We start from the raw sequence: 23,883 nt of genomic DNA, 5'->3' as shown, positions 1-23,883 counted from the left end.
CTACTAAATTGCCTATGGCTCTCTGCCAGAAAAGCCATACTACTTACTTAGAAACCACAAGAGGCCCCTTCACATATACAATGGTTTAACTTTGATTAATCGAAAGAAGTATGAAGGTATGAAATTTGGCTTGCATATATAAACTGAAGTTCTTTAAATGTCAAGGACTACTGTTATGACAAGAACTTATCAAGACTTCACAACTGCAGTATCTAGTTGCAAGCTAGATATTCTGACCAGTATGTGTTATGGAAAAGCAATGTGGAGAAATGGGGCAGAAAAACTGACAAGGAAGATTGTGTCCTGCAAATATGACATAGCACAAGAGGCAAAATCTGGTGACCTAGAAAACTACGCATTGTAGAGAGCATACAGAAAAAAAGAAACTTCTGAGAAAGTTTCTGAACTGCTTAGCATGCGGTAGGTTTATTTTTAATGGGAGTAATAAGAATAAAGTTACAGTACACTAATGCTCACTGGAATAAAGCAAAGTTAACAAGATGAAAGAACAGGAGACACTCTGAGGAAAAATTACAAGTACCACATCACATCATCATCTGCAACAGCAGATTTGATCCACACCCTACTTTTGAGTTCCATGTTGAAACTGCAATAAATTCAGAATTTTGGTATCTTTCTAGGCTTAACTTCCCTGAAAAAATTTCTTGATGCATTTTTTGGCCTCATCTTAATGGATCGAGGCCATTACTTCATAATTTCTTAGACAATAGCCCTCTAATTATTTCTTGCTCTGTTGAAGTTCTTCATTTTAACCAAAATAAACACTCTTGATGTTAATTATAGAAAACAGTGATATAAAAACAAAAGACTGGACTTCGAAAGTGGGACAAAATAAAATTTTGTCCTTTCATTAAGTCTCTGTAGCCTAGAGATTCACACAGTCAGCAAAGGAACATTCGTTTTTTTTTCTCTATATTTTTTGCACATATGTGACTAATATCGTAGTTTGGTTAAATGTCCTGTTTTACTATCTATCAGCCCAGACACTGCATTCTCAAACTCACTATTTTATTTCTGTTTCTTCTTCAAATGTGATCTGCAATCTGAAATTTGAGAGCTTTTTGTCAACTAAATGTGGAGCGGTATTTATTGATTTGAGCAGAATGGGCACTCAGATAGAAATGGTGGTATCTGAATATTACCAAATAGTCCACACATCAGCAGATGGTTCTAGATTTTCAGCCAGCAATATACTGTAAATGTTTCGTCTGACATGTCTGTGCTATTACGACTAAGTATGAGAGAATCTTCATTGTCTATAAAACTGCTTTAAGAATATCCTTCTTATCCGGGCAGGGGAACACAAAAGATGTAGAAAATGCTTCCTTCAGAATCTGTGACAAGGAGCAGCAACTAAAGGCTGGCCAAGTGCTCCAAGAGTGCTTGCACAGCTATTGCTAAGATTAACAACTGCAGTAATCCTTTTCTTATTTAAGTTACTAAGTGCCTGTGGTTGAAGAGCTGTGAGTGCTGCCCCCAGCCTGCCTGAAGTACCCCTCTGCTGGCAGGAGAGGAGGCAGTGCGGTGCACGAGGCATGGCTCTACCACAGCCATAACTGGTCGCTTTCCTTTTCCATATATTATGTAGATAAAAAAATTAAAAATTTCTGAGAATAATTACAATCTACATCCTAATTTTCAGGCTTCGATTTTTTGTAATTAATGTGTGTTTGTGTTTTGTGATTAATATGCGCTTTAAAGATTGAACAGCAATGAAATTTCACTCATTAAGGTTCGGAATGTTTGATTTGGTTAGCATAAAAGCAGAGATTTCTTTTACTAGAACAGCATTAGGATTTGGTTAGAAAATAATGGCCAACGTGTTGATGTTTGCAGCGTGGGCTGTACAAGTTCCTGAGTTAAAACTCAAGAACTCAGCCTCAGCCCGTTACGAGTGATTTACGTGTAACTCTGCTCAAAGGTACTTCCACACAGCATGAAGTAGTGCCACTGCCAGATCCTGGCAATAATTCTAAATGAGTGCCCATTTATTGGGAAAAGCACACAGCACTGCTTGCTTTTCTCCTGGGTAACTGCACACGGCCAGTGTCTGAGATAAATCATGTATAACCCGCTCAGGAATCCCAAACACAGCGCCCCATTGTTCTATGTAGACAGGGCACAAAACTGCTGCACATAAAACGCAAAGTGCATCCCAGGCATCAAAACAATGAAATAAATCCTAGGCGACTTTTTTCCACAAGCACATGCCAAAATCCGAGTGGATTTACTCATACATCCATGTTTTTATGTTTGATATTCTCAGGAGATGCGACTGCATATCTTTTTAAAAGATTAAGTCACTCAGGAACAAGCTGTATGGCACGAGCATGCATGCAAGGTTTCTACCAACAGGCACATGCATATAGAAACGTATGTGAAGATCTGAAGACATTTTACAGCCACGTTGAAATTTAGCCCTTGTTTTTAGTATTTTAAATTATTGTAGAGATGGAAATGTTTTGATGAACACTTTTAGCTTTGCAAAAAGGAAGATATAAAATGAATGTTCACAATGTCACAACTGAATGTGGAATGGCATAGCCAAAATTCTCAACCATGCATGCTATTTTATAGAGGAAAAACTAAGCTGCAGCGTATAAGACTGTAGTTGTAGTTAAGGTTACTTCTATCATAATTGTACTCGATAAGTAGGAAATTTCCCACTTATTTTGCATTCATATAAATACATGTCTCTCGAATCCAGCTTCACTATGATATCCTTCAGCATATGTGTTATAATAAAAACAGTAAAAATGTTGCAGGACTTGTCTTGCAACGGGCTAGTTTCAAACACTGGACCAATACACAACTTCAGACAATGGCCATAGTTAACCCACATGCATTATTCTACAAACATGTCCCTAACATCATGCAAGAGTTACTCTCCTTGTCTTCAGTGGGCACACTGGGATTTGAGTGTCCCTCATGCATGAACAAGGGCCATGTTTTGCTGAGGCATCACTGAGGAAGGCAAGAGAGCTGCTACAGACACAAACTCACTCATCTATGGTCAGCAACGGGCTGGGCTGACTGCACCAACAGAAGATGAAGGGAGGGAAAAGAAAGGCTGCTATTTTCACACAGCAATGCTTAGATGTTCACAGTTTGAGACACAACTTCTGTCTGGCCAAATGCTTTCTTTATTGAACATTCATTAACTTAAAAAAAAAAATAAAAAAAAAATATATGAATTACCAAAAGAAAGAAGCAATCTGTGACACTGGAGTTCATGTTTCCAAACCAAAAACTACTCTGAGTCAAAGCATCAGCGGGAGTCTCAGAATGCTAGGCAGAAATAAACTATGTAATAAAATGCCATTATGTTCAGCAAGGCACAAATCTTCTGGATTGACAAGCCCCGACTATTCTGTTAGAACAAAGGATGCTATTTCTTTAAATCTGCCCCTTAAAGTGAAAGTACCAACTTTAGTCCCAAATTTACAGAACTTCTCAGATTCTACATAGATTGCTTTAGATTTACAGCTAACTAAACCAACTAAAATGAACTGAAAAATCAGATTTTGAAACAGTGATTCTGAATTGGACAAATGTCCCGTGAAGCTTCCTTCAGCTTCCTGCTGAACTGCCTATCTTTGCTATGTCAGCCTTTCAGTTTACCCTCTCTGTTACTCATCGACTGCCAGCCAGGTGACCTAATAAAACAATTCAAACGGCCAAATCAAAAAATGATGCTCAAATGCTGTTTCACATTTATTGGTGAAGAAATACTAGTAGTGAAAAAAGCCACTTAAATCCACTTGCTATTTTCAAACCATTCCCTCAAAGTCAATTCCAGAAGCTTTCATAATACAGTATTCTAGTACCTAAAAATCTGAACCCTTATATTATTCATAGAGTTTTCCTAACAAGTAACAGGTTCACCAATTCAAGAAACAAGAGATCGGTCTCTCTAGACACAAAACGACACAAGAGAGATTCAGAATACCACTTTGCTTTCTTCCTATCTGCTCTACAGTCCCATATATCTCATTTGTGAGAGCGGAACAGAAGAGGAATGAGTGAAAAAAATTGCCCCAGACGAAAAAATAAGAGAGAAAATTTAACAAAATATATTAAAAAAAAATAAAAAAAATCAGAGCAAAAGCATTGAATCAAACTGTTTCCTGCAATGCTGGAGTTCCTTGATGTAGTGCGATTACTAAATATAGTATTTTACTAATCTCAGCAGGGAGCTGGCTAACTGCGTGCCCGTCAGATGTGTTTAATAGTCACCCCCTGTGGAACAAATCTAAGGAGTGCATGAAAAACACCCACATTTTAAAAAGACCCCTTGCTAGATCATTAAGGAAAGATAAAGGTCTGCACATTCATATGTGATATATAACACAATCATTGTGTCAACAAAACACATGTTTGATTAGCACGCCTCGGGCTCATCAATCGTGGTGTCTGCTTCCCAGCAGTGGCCACGGCTCTGCTGCAGCTACTGCAAGATGGGGGAAGCCATGCGGTAGCCCGAAGACTGACAGCTCAGCAGTAAATCTTGAGCGATTCTAGCATGCTCTTCTCCTACAGAGCTCAAATGCCAGCTGTATTGTAGCCTTAAATCTCCGTTAAAATGCAATCCTAGGTTTTGGACTAAGAAATAAACCATTACTCTGCCAGAAACAGATAACAGTAAGCAGCAAAAGACAGTCACAGTTCGCTGCAGCAGTATTTTACATTCCTAACTGTGTAGCAAGGCAGACACTTGTCACCTATAAAAGCATGAGAAGTATGAATAAGACTGAAAAAAAACTTGACACAGTTCCCAAAGAGAATATATAGCATAACTTAATAGCAAAACCAGTGTATCTGAGCCAAAGAAACTTGCACATAGTTATTTTATACTACTTATGTATATTCAGAGCTCCTGTTTTCAGTGACATGGGGGATAATCAAGGTTTGGCCATGTATGATACTCAGTCAGGCCAAGCAGACCCAGCTCTCTCCTACCTCTGGATGTGATGCTTGCTTCTGACTATGAGAAAATTGGCCACTGGCACTGCTGCTGCAGCCTGAAGGATGATGGATACAACACAGGACCTACTGCTCACCTTACCTCTGTTAGACCCTAACCCTGGTAAGCATTTATATTAGTAAAGATGGTGCTCCTGTGGAGCACATGCAAAGTGAGCTATCCTAGTCTCAAGAGCCAGCACTCGAGAGAGCAGAGAGCAATCTCTGCTGCCTGTGGCAGGAGGCTGAAGTCGTGCCGTGGGACATGGCATGCTACAAAAAACCACAATTATGTTGAAGAGCACCTTGCTACCCAGTTCCCTTCCTGCAGTCTACAACTAAAATATGTAATACAGACGTAGAAGAGAGTAATTTAACCAGTAAATTAAAATGCTGAACACAATCCCTCCCCAGAAAGAATGAGAAAGACCTGATAAAAATAAGAAAAACTGAGTTATTCAGAAGTGAAATCACTACAAAGCACAATGAAGCAATATATAACACCAGATGTTCTTCTCAGAAACAACTTACTTGCCTCACATGTACTGATTCAGACAAATACTGCATGCACAGAAATAGGAACTGAAATTAGTTTTATAACTCCTAGTCAATGGAAATAGAAGAATGGGTGGGGGGCCTGGATCCCTTATTCTCACCACATGGCCTAAGAACGAGAGGAAGATGAGAGCTGTGTTCTGCTAACGGAGCTGACAGAGGATGAGCACGGTATAGGGCATGTGTAGAGGAGCTGTTTCCTGGGTACCTGCCCCACAGCTGGATAAGGGGAGAGGGGAATTCAGTCAGTCTGGAGATAGAAAGTCCTTGATATCGACAGTGCCAGTGGGAATACATTTTCAGGAACGCTCCTCTTATTTAGGAAGATTGCCACTCAAGTGAAGAGCTGAAGCGTGAGCTGTACACTGTTTACACGCTGTGTGTGAAAGCCCAAAATGCTATAGGGCTGAACAAAGAATAGAATCACCATGAAACTGCACGTACAGAACCAGCTGCCTGAATTCACTGAAAGACCCATCCCAAGAATAGACTGTTTGTGTGCACTAGCTAAGATACATAACATTGTGTGGAAAGAATCACCCTGCTTTAATTAACTCAGGGAAGAAGAAATCATCTCACTGCTGGAAAACATACCACTTCATTTGTGCTCCCGATGCTAAAGGAGACTGAGTTTTGAGCAAAAAGCCTCTGAAAGCCTCACCTGAAAATCACAGTGAGAGATGACTCGCCTCTTTTCTCCCCCTTTACCCCTTCATGCTGTTTGTTAAGAGTTTTTGCTTCAGACCTGAGTTCCTTCAGTCCAGGTCAAGCTGGACCTACCACAAGCTCCATGCTGCATCTCCACCTTGCTGCTGGCTGATATGCACAGTCACCTCCTTCTGGCCATATTCCTAACTGGTGCTGTGTGAATCACAAATGCCACTGAAATCATCAATAAAGACCTGACTGAGCGGCTGCTCTTGCCTAGAGGAAACTTCTTTCCCTGCTAATCTCTATTACTGCTCCGACAATACTTGCAATCTTGAATAAAGGAGGAAATTTTGTAACAAAATAACTTGATAAAAGAGTGTAAGTTTTCTCCAGAGAACAAAGACTGTAAGTTCACACAGATAAAAGTGTTCTCCAATTTCCTGATCTCTGCTTACTGGTACAGAACTGTAAAAATGCCAGTGAAATTTAGAAAGCTGCAGTGGTTTTGGCTGGGATGGGAGGAATTTTCTTCACAGCAGCCTGTATGGTGCTGTACTTCAGAACTGTGACCAACACTGTGCTGATAACACAGCAATGTTTAGCTGTTGCTGAGCAGCGCTGCACAGAGCCAAGGAGGTTTCATTTTCTCACACTGTCCTGCCAGTGATGGGGTGAGGGGCACAAGGAGCTGAGATGGGACAAAATCAGGACAGTTGGCTCCAATGACCAAAATTCCATACCACGTGGCACTGTGCTCAGCATTAGGAATGAGGGGAGAGGAGAGTGGGAGCTTGAACTTCCAATGTTTTTCTTGCCAAATAACCATTATGAGTGATTTCTAGGAAAGCCTAAACATCTGTCTACCAAAAGGAAGTAATGAACGATTTCCTGATTTCACTTTTCTTGCATGTAACTTTGCTTTATGTATTAACCTGTTTATATCTCAACACATAAATTTTCTCACTTTTGCCTTTCCAGCTCTCACTCCCAGCTCACGTCAGAGGGCAGGCTGAGTGGCTGTATGGTGCTGAGCTGCCTGCCAGGGTTAACCCACAATAAACACCTGTACTGAACATCACACAATAGTTTAGTCATCAGCAGAAGTGCAAGCTTCACATTAGGGTTATAAGAAAAGCATCCAGAAGAGACAGAAACCAAGATAATGAGGACTTTGTCATCCATTTCTACAGGAGGTGTTTATGCTCCCTGCTGGTAAGAGACAAAAATTGCTGCTGAGATTCTGGTAGTGGCCATTGAACATGGTGTATTACAAACACATAGGAACACACGTCCCTCTGCGGGAGCCAAAATTCAGTATTTTCAGTGATGACTTCCACACATTTGATCAATGAGCAAGTACAGTGCCAATCTACTTGACAAAGAACCAAGGTAGAGGGAGAGGATCCAAAAGCCCAATTCCAATGCCTGTATGCTGCAGCAGGTATTGATAATAAAAGGCAACACAGTCACCCTCAAGCTATTTCAAGGGGTTTCACATATGTGGATGAAGCAACAATTGCTTTAACAGCCTTATTTAATTTTTTTTAAATCCCAGTTTGTCCTGATTTAGGAGATAGGACCATCTTCAAAGAAGTATTTATTTAAAAACAGTTTGCTGACATAGCTTTCAAATCTGTATTACATTAATGATGCCAGAAAGACTGATACTGCAGTTTCAAGAGTTTCCTTTAGCTAGTGCTTATATTTTTCAGTTTGAACTAGTGGTGAGGTCTTTATACTCACTGGCACTAGACCATTTGCTGAGACTCCAGCAGAGTTCCAAGCTGACAGTGGCTACAAGCCACTCTGCAGCTGCCAGACTCAAGGACAGAAGAGCATCATCCAGGTTTACATTCCAGTTTTTAGCACTTGCTACATTACTCATGAATGGTTCTTGACCAAACATACCTTTTTCATTCATCTGCAGTGAACTTTGAAACTGTACTTTCTTTGACAACTCACATACTTTATAATTAAAATTACATTCATTTCATAAGCTTCATACATAGAACCTTTCCTCCCCAAACCCTAAGTTTTGGGTGACTCTCTCAGCAAAATCATATTGACCTTTCATGATTCATAGGAGACAGGTCTTTGTTTTCATTAATTTTACCACAGTTTAGTTACCTTAAACACTTGATCACCTCAACACAATCGCCCAAAAATGATTAAACTTCTAGCTATAACTTGTGCAGAGTAGGATCAGTAGATAACTACCAAAGAAGAGATGAATTGCACAGCATGGGGTCACTTTACACAATGCAGAAGAGCCAGGAGAAAAGGCTGAAAGAAGCAAGAAGCTGCTCCCTGTTTTGAAGAAAGAATGGCATTGAGGGCATGATTAAGTGATAGGACTCAGCAGCTCAGGTTGACAATCAAACTTGGTGATCTTGAAGGTCTTTACCAACCCAGTTTATTTTATGATTCTATACTTCTATCCAAATGAAAGCAGTAACAGAAATGAAGATCATTGTGTTGAAAAAACCAAGACAGGACATTTAGACTCTGTTGAGAATGATTTGCAATATCAAGCATTTCTCAGACTACTTTCACCCAACCATATGCAGCTATCTAAATCTGGAATCAACGGGGAATGCTTGGGGTCTTTTTTCAGCCTGCTTTTATCCCTAACCTTGCAACCCATACCAAAGAATTCTTGCAATAATCAGAGTTAATTCAGAGAATTTGTTCTGCTTGCTGTGGGAAGTTGGAAGTTGTACTGAAAAAGGGTAAGGTATTGTTTTTACTGAGGTAAAAAACAGCTTCAGAGGCAAGAAAACAGGAGGGAAATAGCTACTGTCAATTCTCCCAGGGAGCTCTAGCAAATAGAGTATGCATATTTTACTGAGCCATGTAGCTAACAAAAACTAACGAAAGGAGAGTTGATTCCATCCAGTGAAGAGCAATAAATTTTAATTTAACTAAATAAGCAACATTTCTTAATTGCAACCAGCTTTGGAAAAGAATTTTTGAATGGAAATTGTTATTTTGTCCATCATCAATGAGTCGTTGTACTTGAGAACAAAATGTTAATGAAGGAAGTTAAAGGCCATTGCATCAAGTTTCAAGAATATATACATAGAAGTTGTGATAACAATTTATATCTCAATTATTTACTTCAGGCTTAATGTTGGATTCCTTGTTCATTCCTTTTGTATTAAGAATTTCCACTGAACTCAAATCCAATTGTCATGGTGGTCTCTTAGTTATCTCTCTGAGATATGGTTTCAAGCCTAAACTCTTTATTATTAAAAAGACCAGGAACTCTTCAACTGTCATTAAAACTGTTAACAAGATTCAAATACCTCCACAAACTCAGTAGGGGTGGATGAGAAGGTCACTGTCCTTTACTCTGGAAGACAAATGACCCTTCTGTAGTATTTAGCAAGTTAAACCCACAAAGAGAAAACACAAGTTGGTCACAGCAAGGCCTCAACTAAAATAGATGGTTACTTCAAATACTATGCTAAGTCTGGAAAAGACAAGACTTCCCCTTTTGCTCTTCCTGTAAGAGTGCTTGCACCTGTCAGCACAAGGTGTGAGACAGAGGAAAGCAGCATTATGGATCGCACCAGAGTGAAATCCAAAGCATGCGAGAATGTTCTGAGACCTGTGCACATCTGAATCAGACAACACAGCACAAGGCAGAAATTGTACAGGTACGATAACTTCAAGCAGTGAGTTCACAGTCCCTGGTATGAGACAGCAGCCCAAATCTGTGAAACATGTAGGGTAGCAATGCTTACAAGTAAACTGGAAGTTGGGTACTAATCTGCACAGGCATTTATTAAAATCCTAAGCATCTACCTTTCTGGATGATTTCACACTCAATCACTTGCTGTGAGCATCCATTGTGCCTGTGTCAGCTTTGAAAATGGTATTTAGGTACATTATATAATTTGATCTGTGGTCCTGCTGCAAGGAATGTGCAAATACACAAAGATCAGTTCAAAACTACAGCTTTAACTTGAAGTTCAGTGAGGTACAAATTTTGCTCAGATTCGCATACCTATCTCAGTAGTAATATCCTGTCCTTGACTGATTTCCAAATCCAGCCTTTAACAATACAAGATGAGTGCCTACTGTAGAGAGAGGCCTAAGCTCAACATCAAACTCAATACTGCTGTGGGAATTTGGTTTAGACCCACTGCTGCCTACAGTGCATAACCACAAGCTGAAATGTACAGGCACAAGTAAACCTGACTTGAGTGTCCAGCAGGACTTCCTCTGAAGTGTGTGCCTGCATTACTGGAAATGGGAAACATCCAGAAATGGCCAACAGTACAAGATTCAAATCACTCAACTGATCAAACGGAATGTTTAACCACTAAACAGATGTGGGAAGAAAAAGAAAAAAAAAAAAAAAGAAAAAAAAAGAGGTCAGTTGTGTAACCACTGTATTCAGAAAGAAGTAGAAACATACTACACTATGTGTGAGGTCTTATTACATGGTCACCACAGACAACAAGTTAACATACCTAAGTCCTGCCAAAACTGCAAGCCAAGTGTGCTTCAGCCATGCAGGGGACAGTGGGCTCTCCCTCATGTTTTTTTTCATTTTAGAATCACAGAATCCTGAATTGGAAGGGACCCACAAGGATCACTGAGTCCAATTCTTGGCACCACATTTGTACTATCTGTTCACCATGGAAGCAGCCAGGGGCATTTCCTACTGTACACAAGCTACCTGCAACATAAGTTTTGCCTCCGTAACAAATGCAGGCTCACATTATTCATCTGTAAAGAGTTTCTCTGCTCTTTGAACAAAAACAAACACTGAATAACTTACTGCAATTACATGGTCACCAAAAATAACTTTAACTAATCTAGCTGCAAAACAATGACTAAAACACCACGGTCACTTAAAAATAACAATTTTACCAAAGATGAATTTTTCTTCGAACAACATCTGGGGCAAAGTCTGCAAAACAATTAATTGATAGTGTACATCAATATGAAGAGAGCACTAAAAATGCTCCATTCAGACTTTGTAAAGGCTTGCTTGTAAAGTATTTTTGTTTAATTATCACTGGTAATTTGAAGCCCAAGCCTTGAAAGAATCTGAGCTAAACACCTGTTTATTTTTGTTGTTTTTTTTTTTTTTTTGTTTTGTTTTGTTTTTTTCAGTGACACTGAATTGCTGCTTATCAATTACAAATATATTTAGAATTATAATGTAATTTTTTCAGCACTTTTCCATACACTGGTGGAATAACTTAATATTAAAGGCTTACAATAGAACACGACAGATCATATACAGTTTAGTAGAGTCTAAATTAAATGATCACATTTTAAATACAAGTTCCCTGTAGCTAAAGAAGTTCGAATAAACATTCAAAAGACTAAATAACATGTTTTTACATTTACAAATGAAACATCATATGAGTATTTATTGATTTTTTTAAAAATCCAAAAAATACATTGTAACAGAACAGAATGTATATGTTCTTCAATAAAAGACAAAACTATGGTTATCATCTGGACCATAATACAAATACATGCTAAAAATTTAAAAATCATTTCGGGTCACTTGGGAAACATGAAACAAGCTATCTGTTTGTAAATGCAGCAGTTTTCTACTTTAAATACATCTGAGAAAATTAACCTGTAAAGAAATAGGCTTTTAGACTCTTGAACACAAAGAGCTTTCTAGACTGAAATGGTGAAGAGACCTGTGATATGCACCTGCCAGGCCACTAAGCCATTTCCCACAGAGATTCTGTTCACCGCTCCACCTCAGCTCAGGGATCCAGCAGTGTCAGAGTTTCACATCAATACCAGACTTATCCAAGCAAAGTGTTAGATAGCATTCTAATATGATGTAAAAACAGCAGTTACATACACAGAAGATATATGCCAATAACAGACATTCTCTACCAAATGTCTTGATTTGTATCAGGGCAAGTAAAATGTAGTAGTCTAGTTTATGGACTAACTGAATTATATTTTTGGCTCAAGGTAAGACCCTTTAAAACCAATCTCTACATTAGCAACCAGAATCAAAGCATGGAAAAAAAAACAACCAAAAAACTCACACACAAAAAACAGGACAAACAACTAATCATTTTACAATCACCACATACTGCAGGCAAGTAGGAATCAAAACAATAACACAAATTGTGCACTGGTTCTATGAAAATAAAGCGTTACGAGTCGACACAAGCGATCTGACAAGATGTGAAAACAGGCAGTGAAAGCATCAGGGATTGAATTTCTTTTCATCAGAATTCATCTGTTTCTACTGCAAGGCAGGTAACAAGTGGAACTCAGAAAAACCGAATTCCTCTTAGCAGGTTAAATGCATACTGTGAGGCTTAGATTTTATTGTTTCTTCTATTAAGAGAAATTCAAACAATTGAATTAAAATTACATTTTAAAAATGAAAGCCAATAGAAATCTCAATGAATGTACATTTTAGACAGAAACAATGTTAGGTCAAATCTACAACAGGTGATAGCCGATGTCCGCAGATGTTATTTAACTATGCTGCTTATGTCAATAGAACATCTGACACTATTTCCATAATACTAGCAGCCTCTTTTAAATCACTTCCAACAACTGTATACTTTGTAAATTACATGGGCTTTGATGAAAAATATCATTATCAGGCATGCATAAAATTCTAACAGAAACCTTCCATTTCCATAATTTGCTTACACGTTCAAATGACATATGCTAGAATACACAAAACCAACTTTTTCAAATGAAATAAATTCACAACTCTGAAAAGGAACGAACAAACAAACAAAAACAAGGAAAAAAGCCTCTGAGAAAGGAAAAAGAATGTTTCTACATAATTGGTCCTATCCTTCACTGGTGCAACATAGTAACATCAGCTACCATGCAAATTTGCATGTAATTTTGCAAGTAATGGTGTTCAGGAAGAGGATCTCATTCTCCATCTTCTACACTGCAGAAATGACTGAATGTACTACAGAGGCTTTCATTGTCCTACAAAATATATGGTGTTTGCCACTGCTGGATACAGATCATCAGTGCTGAAGGACCAGCATGCTGACTCAGCATAGGACATCTTACACTCTCTAGTATTGACAGTGATGTGAAAAACAATCTGTTCTGCACTAATACCAAACCTGCTCCTAGGTTGCACCTTCTGATCGAAGCTCTGTTCTACAGGTGACAATTAACAGGTGCAGTGTGGGAAACAGAGGCACAGTTTCAACAAGCCAACCCAGAGGACAAATGCAGAGTTAAGGGAATGCATTAGTGTCGTCTGGATTCAAGTCCATGAGAAACCAATGTCAGAGCAGTTTGTAAAGCTTTGAATGCCAAAAGGTGATCAAAAATTTCAAGCAGAAGCATGATCTGAGCCTGTAACTCCTTACAGAGAATAAACAACAGAGAGAAAGACAGGCTGTAGTAAAGTGAATGGAAGGAAGGAACTAAAAAGAGGACGGACGTATGTAATGTATACTGGTGCAGGGTTGTATCTCCTGGACCCAGAAACTGCCATAAACACGAGCTAACTTTACAAGATAAGTTACATGCATGCCCAATTCAAGAGGGCAAGAGTAAAACCCTGATGGCAATGCTATGACTCTGGCTGAAGAGCTTCATTTTCCCCCTCCCATACCTGAAAGCCTTGAATCCTTGCCAAATACTCCAGCTGTTTTGAAGGCTGCACTGCAGAACAGGGGGAAGCAGGAGATATTCCTTTTAGACCTATGGCTTCGGCAGTTGGGGACGTTCCATTCATGAGAAGTTCCCTGGCAATTGTAGCTGTGCTATTTGTTGTAGGAGATATGCTGAAGAAAGAGCTAGAAGTCTGGCTCATTTCTTTGGGTGACAAATAGCTTACAGTGGTACCAGGGGCTGATTTGTTGCGGCTTGCTTCCATCTCTTGATAAACATCAGGAGAGAGATGGAGTATTCCCTTTGGTGCTGAAAGTAAAAGCAGAGATCATTCTTATTACGCTAGAACAGTCTTGGAATGTAGACAATTTTCATTAACATACTTTTCACCAGAATACAAAGTAAGCACTTAAATGCAGTATCTTTTTTCCACAGTAATTGTAAATGAAATTACCTAACTGTTTGGAAGCAAAGCAGACCTGAAGTGCTCTTCTTCCTCCCCCTCTCCCCTCACCCTTTTTAAGGAGTTAAAAACTTCTGACTCTTAAACCGTGGCAAGCACAGAATACACAATGTGAATAAATAAGGTTCTGAGTTCTGCAAACCATGAAGAACAGCTGCTGCTTCAGAACAGCAGCACTATCATTATTTCAGTACAACCTTCTGCCTCCTACCTGATAGAGTCATTCAGGCTGTTGTTTGACAAATACTCTAAACTAGCCTGTGACAGCACATCACCATCAGAAGTCCTTCTTCCCTCTCCCACCTACAGATGTTGTTTGTTCTCTCCAGCTGCTCTATTGCCTGTGCCAGCACAAGCACCTGTAAGACCATGCAGTGACACTCATGAGAACGAGCAGTTAGAGACAAAAGGAGGGCAGGACGGCTCCTTGTAGGTAGCTGCAGTGCCTCAGGAGCTGGCTTAAAGCATCTGCTGAATTACCACAGCAGCCTGGGCTTAATTAATCCTAAATGGCCTTGTAGCCACATCGTTCCTGTGCTCATGACTCCTGTGCAACTGCCTGTCCTTCAATCTTTTTTAATTTTTGTAACATTCAGCTGCATATACAGCATCCTATAGTTTGCGTTGTCTTGGACCACGCTCACACTGAGCATAGAAAGTATGCATGTGTCATTATAAATATCAAAAAGAATTAAAGGAAACACTACAGAATTACATTTATTCATGTGAACTGCAGGAAACATTCAAATATTTCTAGTGACAACTAAACTAGGAGCAATGGGTCCACATTTAAAATATTTAATATTTTTAGAGAACATCTTGATCCCAAACATCCTCAAAACCAGGAACATGTACGTAAGCAGTTTTGATAATATTTTTGTGTATAAAAATGCACAGAATTAGGGACAAAAGTTTGGTAATTTTATACACAATGAAATATTTGTTGGAAGCACAAGTACCTGGTCTGCTGATGTAAGAGAAAAGCTTCTTTCTTATTGTTATTAAATTGAAAAATGAGCTTGAAATGTTTAATTTCATACCAGCACATTGATTTTCTAGTGTACACCTGAAAAAAACATCTGTGAATTCAAGCCACATGGCGTTTCATTTTAGAAATGACAAACTTATTTTTTAACTAACTTAGTTATCTCAAGAGAAACCAAAGCATTCAATGCTTAATTCACTTGCAATACATATTAAAGTAATCTCAGACTGAAAAATAAATTCAAAGAAGAGAAATAATTTCCAGTTTCCTGCAAAGGACTATTCTGCTCCAAGAAGTCCTAGTGGTATTCTTAAGTGAAATGTCTACTGCAAAAAGACTTTAAAAATATTACCAGTGATTAATATTCTCATTTTCAACCACACAGTGAAAATTGAACTTCCTCACTGCTGACTCAGCAAATTGCTTACAGGTGAATCTTTTAATCGATTTACTCACACATTTGGCTTTTAAATTAACAGTGATTTCAAAGAGTTGGAAAGTCAGCTCATACCCTTCACAAAGCTCTGGAAAAGTTCTGTGAAGGACCAAGCTGTGGGGTTATGCAAGCCCAGTTTGGAGAGCGCGGCTGCTCTCTTTAAGAACATGCAAAAGGGAGGATAGAGCTCTGCTTTGTGAATATCTCAGTTTCAGAGAGAAATGCTGCTGCCACTGCACCCAGCACTGTGCCAGCACCGAGGCAGAGCTGGATGCACCTGTACTACATGCCTGCTGCTTGCCCTGCCTGTGTGAGGCTGAGGAGCCCTAAGAACAAGGGTGATCTTGCACTGAAATCCAAAGCTAAGAACAAATTCACAACAGTACTACTTGGGAAGGATGGAGGACGGGGTCTCTAAAGTGTCTTTCTCTCCATCTGAGGCAAGGTAGAATGTAACCTTGCAGAGAATAGCAGCTGTGTAAACACCCATTATTATTCTATAGTGCATAATCATCGTGTAATAGAGTGGTAATATACCCTTTTTCTGAGGCTACAGCCTCCAAGGCTTATCACTGATCACACTTATATATAGTTTTATACAAGAGATAGTATGAATGAAATTAAAAAGGATACTATAGATTCAGGTAGGTGAAGTCAGGTTTCAAAAACAAACACAAGGACACTGAGTGACGGGGTGTTTGGTCCCTCCTAAGACCTGGCCCACTGTATGTCTGATTTTCAACACATACTTGAGAAATGAAAATCAAAATTGAACAGAGTCTATAATAAAATACTTAAAAAAAAATGCATTATTTCTCCAAAAAATAAAGATCATGCAACATTAAAAAAAAAAAAAAAAAAAAAGTTTCAAGACGTTTAAAACCAAATCCAGTACAGCAGATGTCTGTTCCATTGATGTAATATTACTTAAAACAAACATTTTACATGCTTTCTCAGCCATCTCACTGTTTTTACATGATCCACCCAAATGTCTAACTGCTGTCTGGAACAATGGTTTGGAATACTTCCAGATTACTAAGCTCTCTAAATGTTAAAATAACTAATATGCAGCATATGATGAATAAAAAGATATTGAGCAAAGTATAGCAAATGCATCTAAAGCACTGCCTTTACTCTAATGGTGATGTTAAATTAATAATAGTACTTCTACACTTATGCAACACCTTTCAGCTACAGACTTCAAAGTGCTTTATAAGCAATAATTAATTTAAATCATACATTGGCTCAGAGAGCAGATATTATATTACAGTCATTGATTATTTCTGGAAACAAAGTAATGTAATATTCCATTACAATATAGCCATTACATTAATATAGTTGCAAGCAATTAAGATTTTATATTCAGGGCCCATGTTTCATGAAGCTTCTTAGAAACTTGCTGTAAAATCCAATAAAATTTGCTCTCTTTGAAAACGTCTATCAAGCATGGAGGTTTTTTTTTGGAACTCATTATGTATTTCTAACATATTATTGAGGAAGTTGTTTTTTTTTTAATATCATGCCTCTGCTGTCTGCTTACTTCAACTCTGTTGAATCCTTCAAGGATATATAATAACAACTTAGTTACTGCAGTAACTATGCTATCACAAAACAAGGAGTATGACATCAATAGAGGAATAAGAGTCAGACCAAATTTCTCGTAATTAGTCTTCAAACAAGCACTTTAATAAAAAACATGGGACAAAGAAATCTTTTGCTCTAACACTTCCTTGTGTTGCAGTAGAACACTTCTAGGTGAATACTTTCATATATCTGCTAGTCTTTCCCTCCTCCCCCCCAGAAAAAAAAAGATTTTTATGTCTCTGCTAAACAGCTATCCCATACTGACTTTGTCATACTTCAAAGGTAACATCACAACTATTAAGAGTCACAGGAACTGTAATTCTACCACTTAGACCAACAACACTGCACCTTCTGCTGGACATAACTAAGAGGTACATTCATGAAACATGTTAAAATAATTTCCATTTATATTATTTAAACCTGTGGGCAAATGTGTTACCAAAACATTCAAGCTAGAGATGCAATGTAATCACTAACATTTGAAAAACATGTCTTACTCATCCTTGGCAGTAATTGCTAGCAGTCTCTTACAAGCTTCTCTAGTCTCTGAAAACTCCAAACCAAAGACCTCTCTCACCTAATAAATCTCATCATCTATTGTCTACTTTTGCTGTCACAGCTGCAACACAATTTAGACTCCAACGCAAATGTGTGATGCAAAATGGCTTAATGAGTCTGTCCCTTGAAGTGCATCTCCGTACTTGGATTCCACTTCTTTTTATAGCAGCAGCAGTGGCAGTCTCCAAAAGATCTGTTGAAGTGGTGCTATTTTTAACCCTAATCCTTTGTCTACAGGGTCTCCCTGCCAGAGGGCGCCAGGGGACTTTTCTGCAAATGGGCTGCCACCAGAGAATGGCTTTGGACCTTCACTCCACATAAGCAAAAATGTAACTAGACTGTAAAATAGAATTTACTGGATATAGGAACAGAGACAAGTTACCCCATAACAGTGGGCCTTCTAAGCTGAGAAAGGTTCACAATGATGACAGTATTGCCTGCAACTCTGAAGTGTCTATACCAGTAACACTGGTGTCCCATTTTCAGTTTTCTATTTCTGTCAGGAAAATATGAAAAGCTAAGATTTTGATTTTATTGTTAAACTCCAAAAGATGATACAAAAAAGTACAACATCAGGTTTGTATTGTCAATCCACATACGTAACAGAGCTGATTTTCTCTTTTTTCCTGATCGACACTGTAGAGATACTCTTCTGTATAGTATCTACTCCATGACTTTTCCAGTTTCAAGGCCATTCATAGACTGTTTCAAGGAAACTCAGTATATTTGGTCTAAACCAAAACCAAACCACAATTTTCTATCTGGGCTCCCATAATCCAACAGAAAAGTTACACTTGTTGGTGTGTCAGGAGTCCTGTAGCTGGTGTATGGCTTCCCCTGACATTCCTGTAGAGCATATGCTCTTCTTTGCGCTACAACCACTGGAATGGGATACAAACATGTAGTAGTACTTACATGTCTTGTCTAGTGACACAAAATGAACAGGATATATAATTCAGTATTTGACTTGCTCATAAACTGTTTAAAGCCATTATCTCTGAAATAACTCTGAAAATAACTCATAAAAAAAAAAAAAAGATTGTTCACAGAGATTATCCAGTATTTCTTGAAACTGAATAAAAAGCTCAATCAATAACCATCCAACTTTGTTTCACTGTATGCTACCCATATTCAGATTGAATAAAGCCTTCTACTGCACTGCTGAAAATATGTTGCAAAATTTTGAACTAAGATATTAAGTAAGAAAAATTAGACCCAAATGCAACTCTGATTTCATTATTATGTAAGTCAAAATGGACAAAATCTTAAGACACATGGAGAATTTTCACTTGCTACAATTCTTCCACAGAACTGGCATGTTTCGTCTTATAGTCCATTACAAACTCACTGGGAGCAAAAAAAGAGAATTCATATATACATATAATTATTTCAATAACAAGACTGAAAAATATAAATACTATCATAAAATGTAGTTATCTTTTCATACTTCACTCGTTGTAAAAAAGCCTATTTATATACTGAAATATTTTCCAATTTTATTACCTCAGCAGGAACTCAGAAAACATCAGTCAAACAAGTGAATAGGCAAATAGTATGTCCATTATGTTTTCAGTAACAGTCTACACACAGTCTTGGCTGGAAAGCCAGGATTCAATCATTATCTACTTACCACAACTATCTGCGGTATTTCTAAGTCACCAGCTACTGCAATATTCAGATGAGAAAAAATGTTTTGTCATTACACAATGTCCTTCCATCAATGATCTCGTCTATATGACCTTAAACAAACTGATGTTATATAAAGACACTTGTTAAAATTCTAGCTTACTTAACCTTAAAATAACCATGACATTTAAGTAAAAACTATTTTGTTCTTCATGAGGTTAGGTCTTGATAGATAGACAGACAGACAAACAGATTGATTGATTTTACTGAAACTCTTTCAGTACACCCAATTTGAAACTGTAGTATCACAGGAGACTTAAACTGTATATATTTTATGTAATAACTGATGTTAAATGCTAGTGAGAAAAGTCCTTTGAAACATTTCACAGCTTTACTCTGGAAGATTATGGGAACATACAGTTTTGTTAAAAATAAGACCTTATAAATCTTTGTAATGGGAAATTTCTACAGATATAATATGAAAAAGACATAAGCAAAACACCTACACTATTATTTCTACATCATAATTTCTGCACAGTAAGGATCCAACAATATAATGGCGTCCCATGCAATCTACAATCTAGATGAAGTAAAAGAACCAATATAAATGCAGAAAGATACTATACCTATTAGTAAATGAAGCTAGAGTGCTGACAGATCATGGTGCTTGTAAAAGCAGCAAAAAAGTGATCTTTGAGAGTGTGAAGTAATTAGGAGAGTGCCTAAGTACAACCAGACAGTGACCTGTTTAGGCAAGACTATTCATTAACAGATCAAGAAGGGAATAAGAACTGTGATGATGAAAACAAAAGCATGACCTGTATATAGAAGAGATGAAAGAATGAGCAAGTCTGAAAGACAAGGATAGAGAGGCTGCGGAAGCTAAGAAGGTCAAGGGGGACATCAACAAACACAGCATAGGTATGAGTGAAGATGAAATCAGAGGAGGAGAAAACCGTGGGGGAGTGGAAGTCATAGGGCTAAGATGTTTGATGTAAGTAAAGAGGATGGAGGGGAGAATGGAAAATTGTCTTGGTTCTGACAGCAAGAACGCCTCAGTTCAAGATCTTTAAGGAAAATATTACTGTAGACTAATGGCAGTGTAGCTGGTGGGTTCCAGGTGAGAAAAAGGGTGGGGATGGGAAAAGGACAAAAGTGAAAGTATTTACACAAATGCAGTATTGAGGTTAACTGAGGGATACTGCTCAGTTTGCTTGGCTGAACAAAGAAGATTAAGTGCAGATCATTTTCAGAATTAGATTCTTAAATCTGAATTTGAAAGTTAACATCAAGAAAGAGCTTTGCACTGATATTTCCCACTCAGTTTTTTTCAAAGAAATGGACAAGCAACTCTGAACAAACATAATTCATATAGGAAATTTAGAAGACTTGGAAAAGCAAAAGCTGAATTTCTCTGAAATCAACTACCCAGACAGCTGGATATCTACTGTCATGGTGGCAGTTCTCTCTTACCCATTTATACATTACAGGCTTTGTGGTTAAGCAATCTCCTAAAAAAGCTAAGACTTGTTTTTTTTCTCAGCCTCAGAACATTCAAACCATTGCTCTCACAGCCCAAGTGTATGTTTCTCATTTACGCTTAATCTATGCTATTCAAGAACCAAGGAACAGGTTGCTTGCAACATTTTTGTTTAACCTGTACCTAAAATACACAGAAGGTATTTTGTGCAAACCACTACAATACATGACTGCACCTTCACTTACAAATGTTTTAATCAACAGATAATCAGTAGTACAATGTCATGATTGCTTTAGATCATACTTTCTCTGTGGATTTATTGCATTTTGACAATATCTGATCCTCGAATCTCTGTCGGCAGATCATAGTGATTATTAGATACACATCTCCACACAGAAGTTTCCATTACCCAGATTACTCTGTACCTCGTGAGTACTCTCCTAGTGAAGAAGGACACTGAACCTACATTGTAAGCCTCTCAACTTTCTGGATGCATGTTTAAAACAGTAGGTATGCTAGAAATATACACCTATACTCAGCAGTGATGGCATCACATCTGAAGACGCAAAACTTGTATTATTTTTATTACCTAACCAAGCATCTCAAAAGGAAGGACACATGGGGAATGGAGGAGGACCAACAGTCTCGCACACCTCAGTTGTGCCCAAATCCCATATCACATACAGACACACTGATTTGAATCCTTCCAGAAACAACAGTACTTAGTACTGAGTAAAAATGCATACAGTGCACTGGAAATCACCTCTGAAATGCCCCAGAAGGAATTAAATGTTTCAGCAAAATGTAACACAGATAAACTTCATTTTAAAATGTCTGAAGTATAAGATAAAAACTTTACACCCAAATTGTACACTTCTGTTACTGTTCATAGAAATACAGAGGTATTAAATTAACTACTGTAAGTCTTCATCAAAATCCCCAGCTGGAAAATAGGCATACAGAGGACTATTTTAAAAAGTTTTAATAAAACCATCAAGTGCCAGAACTATGTAGTTCACATAATTTTTATTTCCTCCAAAGTGAAGATACTCCCATAAAGAAGTTGATAACTTATTTATTGTGCTCCTATTTCTCCACCTCCATCCCCCTACCCACCCCCCCCAAAAAAACCCTGAGATTTCCAAATACAAATTTGAATGTAACCATACAGTTAGGGTCTACATTAATGGACAAATGCTGAAATTTCTCATTACAGATTTAAGAAACTTCTGAATATCTAATTGCTTTTTTTCTCTCACAGCTTGTTTTCTACTGAGAACAATTGCAAGAGATCATGTATCTTTGTTCCTTAGGAGATCATCTGTTCCTGCTGCTCATTTACCATCTGAAATCATTGTCATCTGTTAGTGACAATCTAACCATCTTCACAGTGACTAACTGTGATGTCACAAACAAATGATTATGATTTCAGGTGGTGAACAAACAGCAGGAACAGATGTACTTTGAAGAACAAAGATTGTAAAGTCACACAGGAATCCTTAGTAATAAAATGTTAGGCAGTAAAAACAAAAAAGCCTGTCCTTTACTAAGAGGTAGGCTTCTTCTGAATGTAATTGTTTTATCATTAGTTTTTTGATATTTATGTTGTGGAGACCAACATTTCTGGAAATAGATAAAGGAAATCTAGTCTATGAAAACTGAGGGTAGGACAAAAAAGAAAAATCATGAAAGCAATTTTTTTTTTTCCTTTTTAGAAATATAAAGAAACCTCAAATTATTTTTTTCCTTTGAGTTTTATACAGTTATGTTCTTAATTTTGCAATATTTTATGCCTCATCTACAGCTTCTCGTAGAACACATGCTGTATGACATGTATGATTATCCCTATCCAGAAAAACAAAACCAAAAGCTGAATGTTCCCAAGAGACAACAGTTTGCATTAGGACTGTTTATTTGTTTCACATTTTGTTTTTGTGAGTACTTGCTTAAGTCAAATCCTAAGAAATAAATGAGCATCCTGTTAACAGTAAACATCTTCTACATGGGCTGCAAATATTTGTGTTGTGCTCAAAGAATACTGGCTTCAACATCACTTTCAGGAGCATCATGGAAAAATCTCACTCATGTCTCTGTTATTCCACATGTGGAAGATGTCTGAGATCTTCCAAGCAAAGGAACAAACAGGTTCTTGTCTCAAGTCATCTTTGGGATTGTGAAATGAAGATGAAAGGTAAAGAAGTAAATCAGTGGGAAGAAGCTTTGCCAATGAGTAGGAGGAACAGAAATGAAGTCTGCTGCAACGGTAGCTACAAAAGCACATGAGGTAGGGGAACAGGAGAAATTTCAAGGACATGTAACAGGAAATACTAAAAACGCATCAAGTATGTAGGAGGATAGACTGAAGGGTATTTCTCAGCCAAAACAAACTACATAATAAAAGCACAATGGAATCTGCTCTTCAACTCCACTTTTTTTGTTTCTGTTGTACTACAACGTACAACTTCACTTTACTATTCTGGTTTTATTTCACATAGTTTTATATCAAAATTTAGTGCATTATGTACACAAAGAAAGAGTACCTGCCTGCGAAAGGAAACTGATAAATAATATGCTGGGCTAACAGGATACAGTAAAATTCCTAGAATAAAATTATTAGAAATCCAAATAGGAGATGCCAAGTGGTAGATGCAGTGATCTTAGAGCCTATCCTAGGTTTTCAAGGCCGCTTAAAATTAAATTTTAGGATTACAACAAATGCAAACATCAAGTGAATACTGCATACATATTCAAACCCTTCCTATTCCAAAAAATGACAGCACAGCCCCTCCGAAAACAAAAACGATACACTGTAGTCAGCTAGTTAGCATGAATGAGTCCTCTAGACTAGAAAAGGGAGTAAAGGACTCAGGGGATTAAGCACAATGGTGTCTGAATAGCACTGTCAGAAAAAAAGATGATGGCTACTGACATATTTAGTACCCCTCATTTGATTTCCAATTTACTTGGGT

At 37.8% G+C, this 23,883-nt stretch overlaps 1 protein-coding gene across 3 annotated transcripts in view; it reads right to left on the bottom strand.

Annotated features, from left to right (window-relative positions):
• Positions 1-23,883, bottom strand: part of STAU2 (staufen double-stranded RNA binding protein 2) — a 166,289-nt gene that overhangs the window by 66,335 nt on the left and 76,071 nt on the right. For all 3 annotated transcript variants that reach the window (XM_042839471.1, XM_042839465.1, XM_042839479.1), the window contains exon 12: positions 13,784-14,091. In XM_042839471.1, the coding sequence (XP_042695405.1) occupies positions 13,784-14,091 (308 nt within the window). The remainder of the gene's footprint in view (positions 1-13,783; positions 14,092-23,883) is intronic.

The sequence above is a fragment of the Centrocercus urophasianus genome, unplaced genomic scaffold (genome assembly GCF_019232065.1).
Source record: "Centrocercus urophasianus isolate 14NV4802_14NV808 unplaced genomic scaffold, USGS_Curo_1.0 seq_11, whole genome shotgun sequence".
In the NCBI taxonomy this organism is placed as follows: Eukaryota; Metazoa; Chordata; class Aves; order Galliformes; family Phasianidae; genus Centrocercus; species Centrocercus urophasianus.
This window is presented reverse-complemented; position numbering and strand designations above follow the sequence as displayed.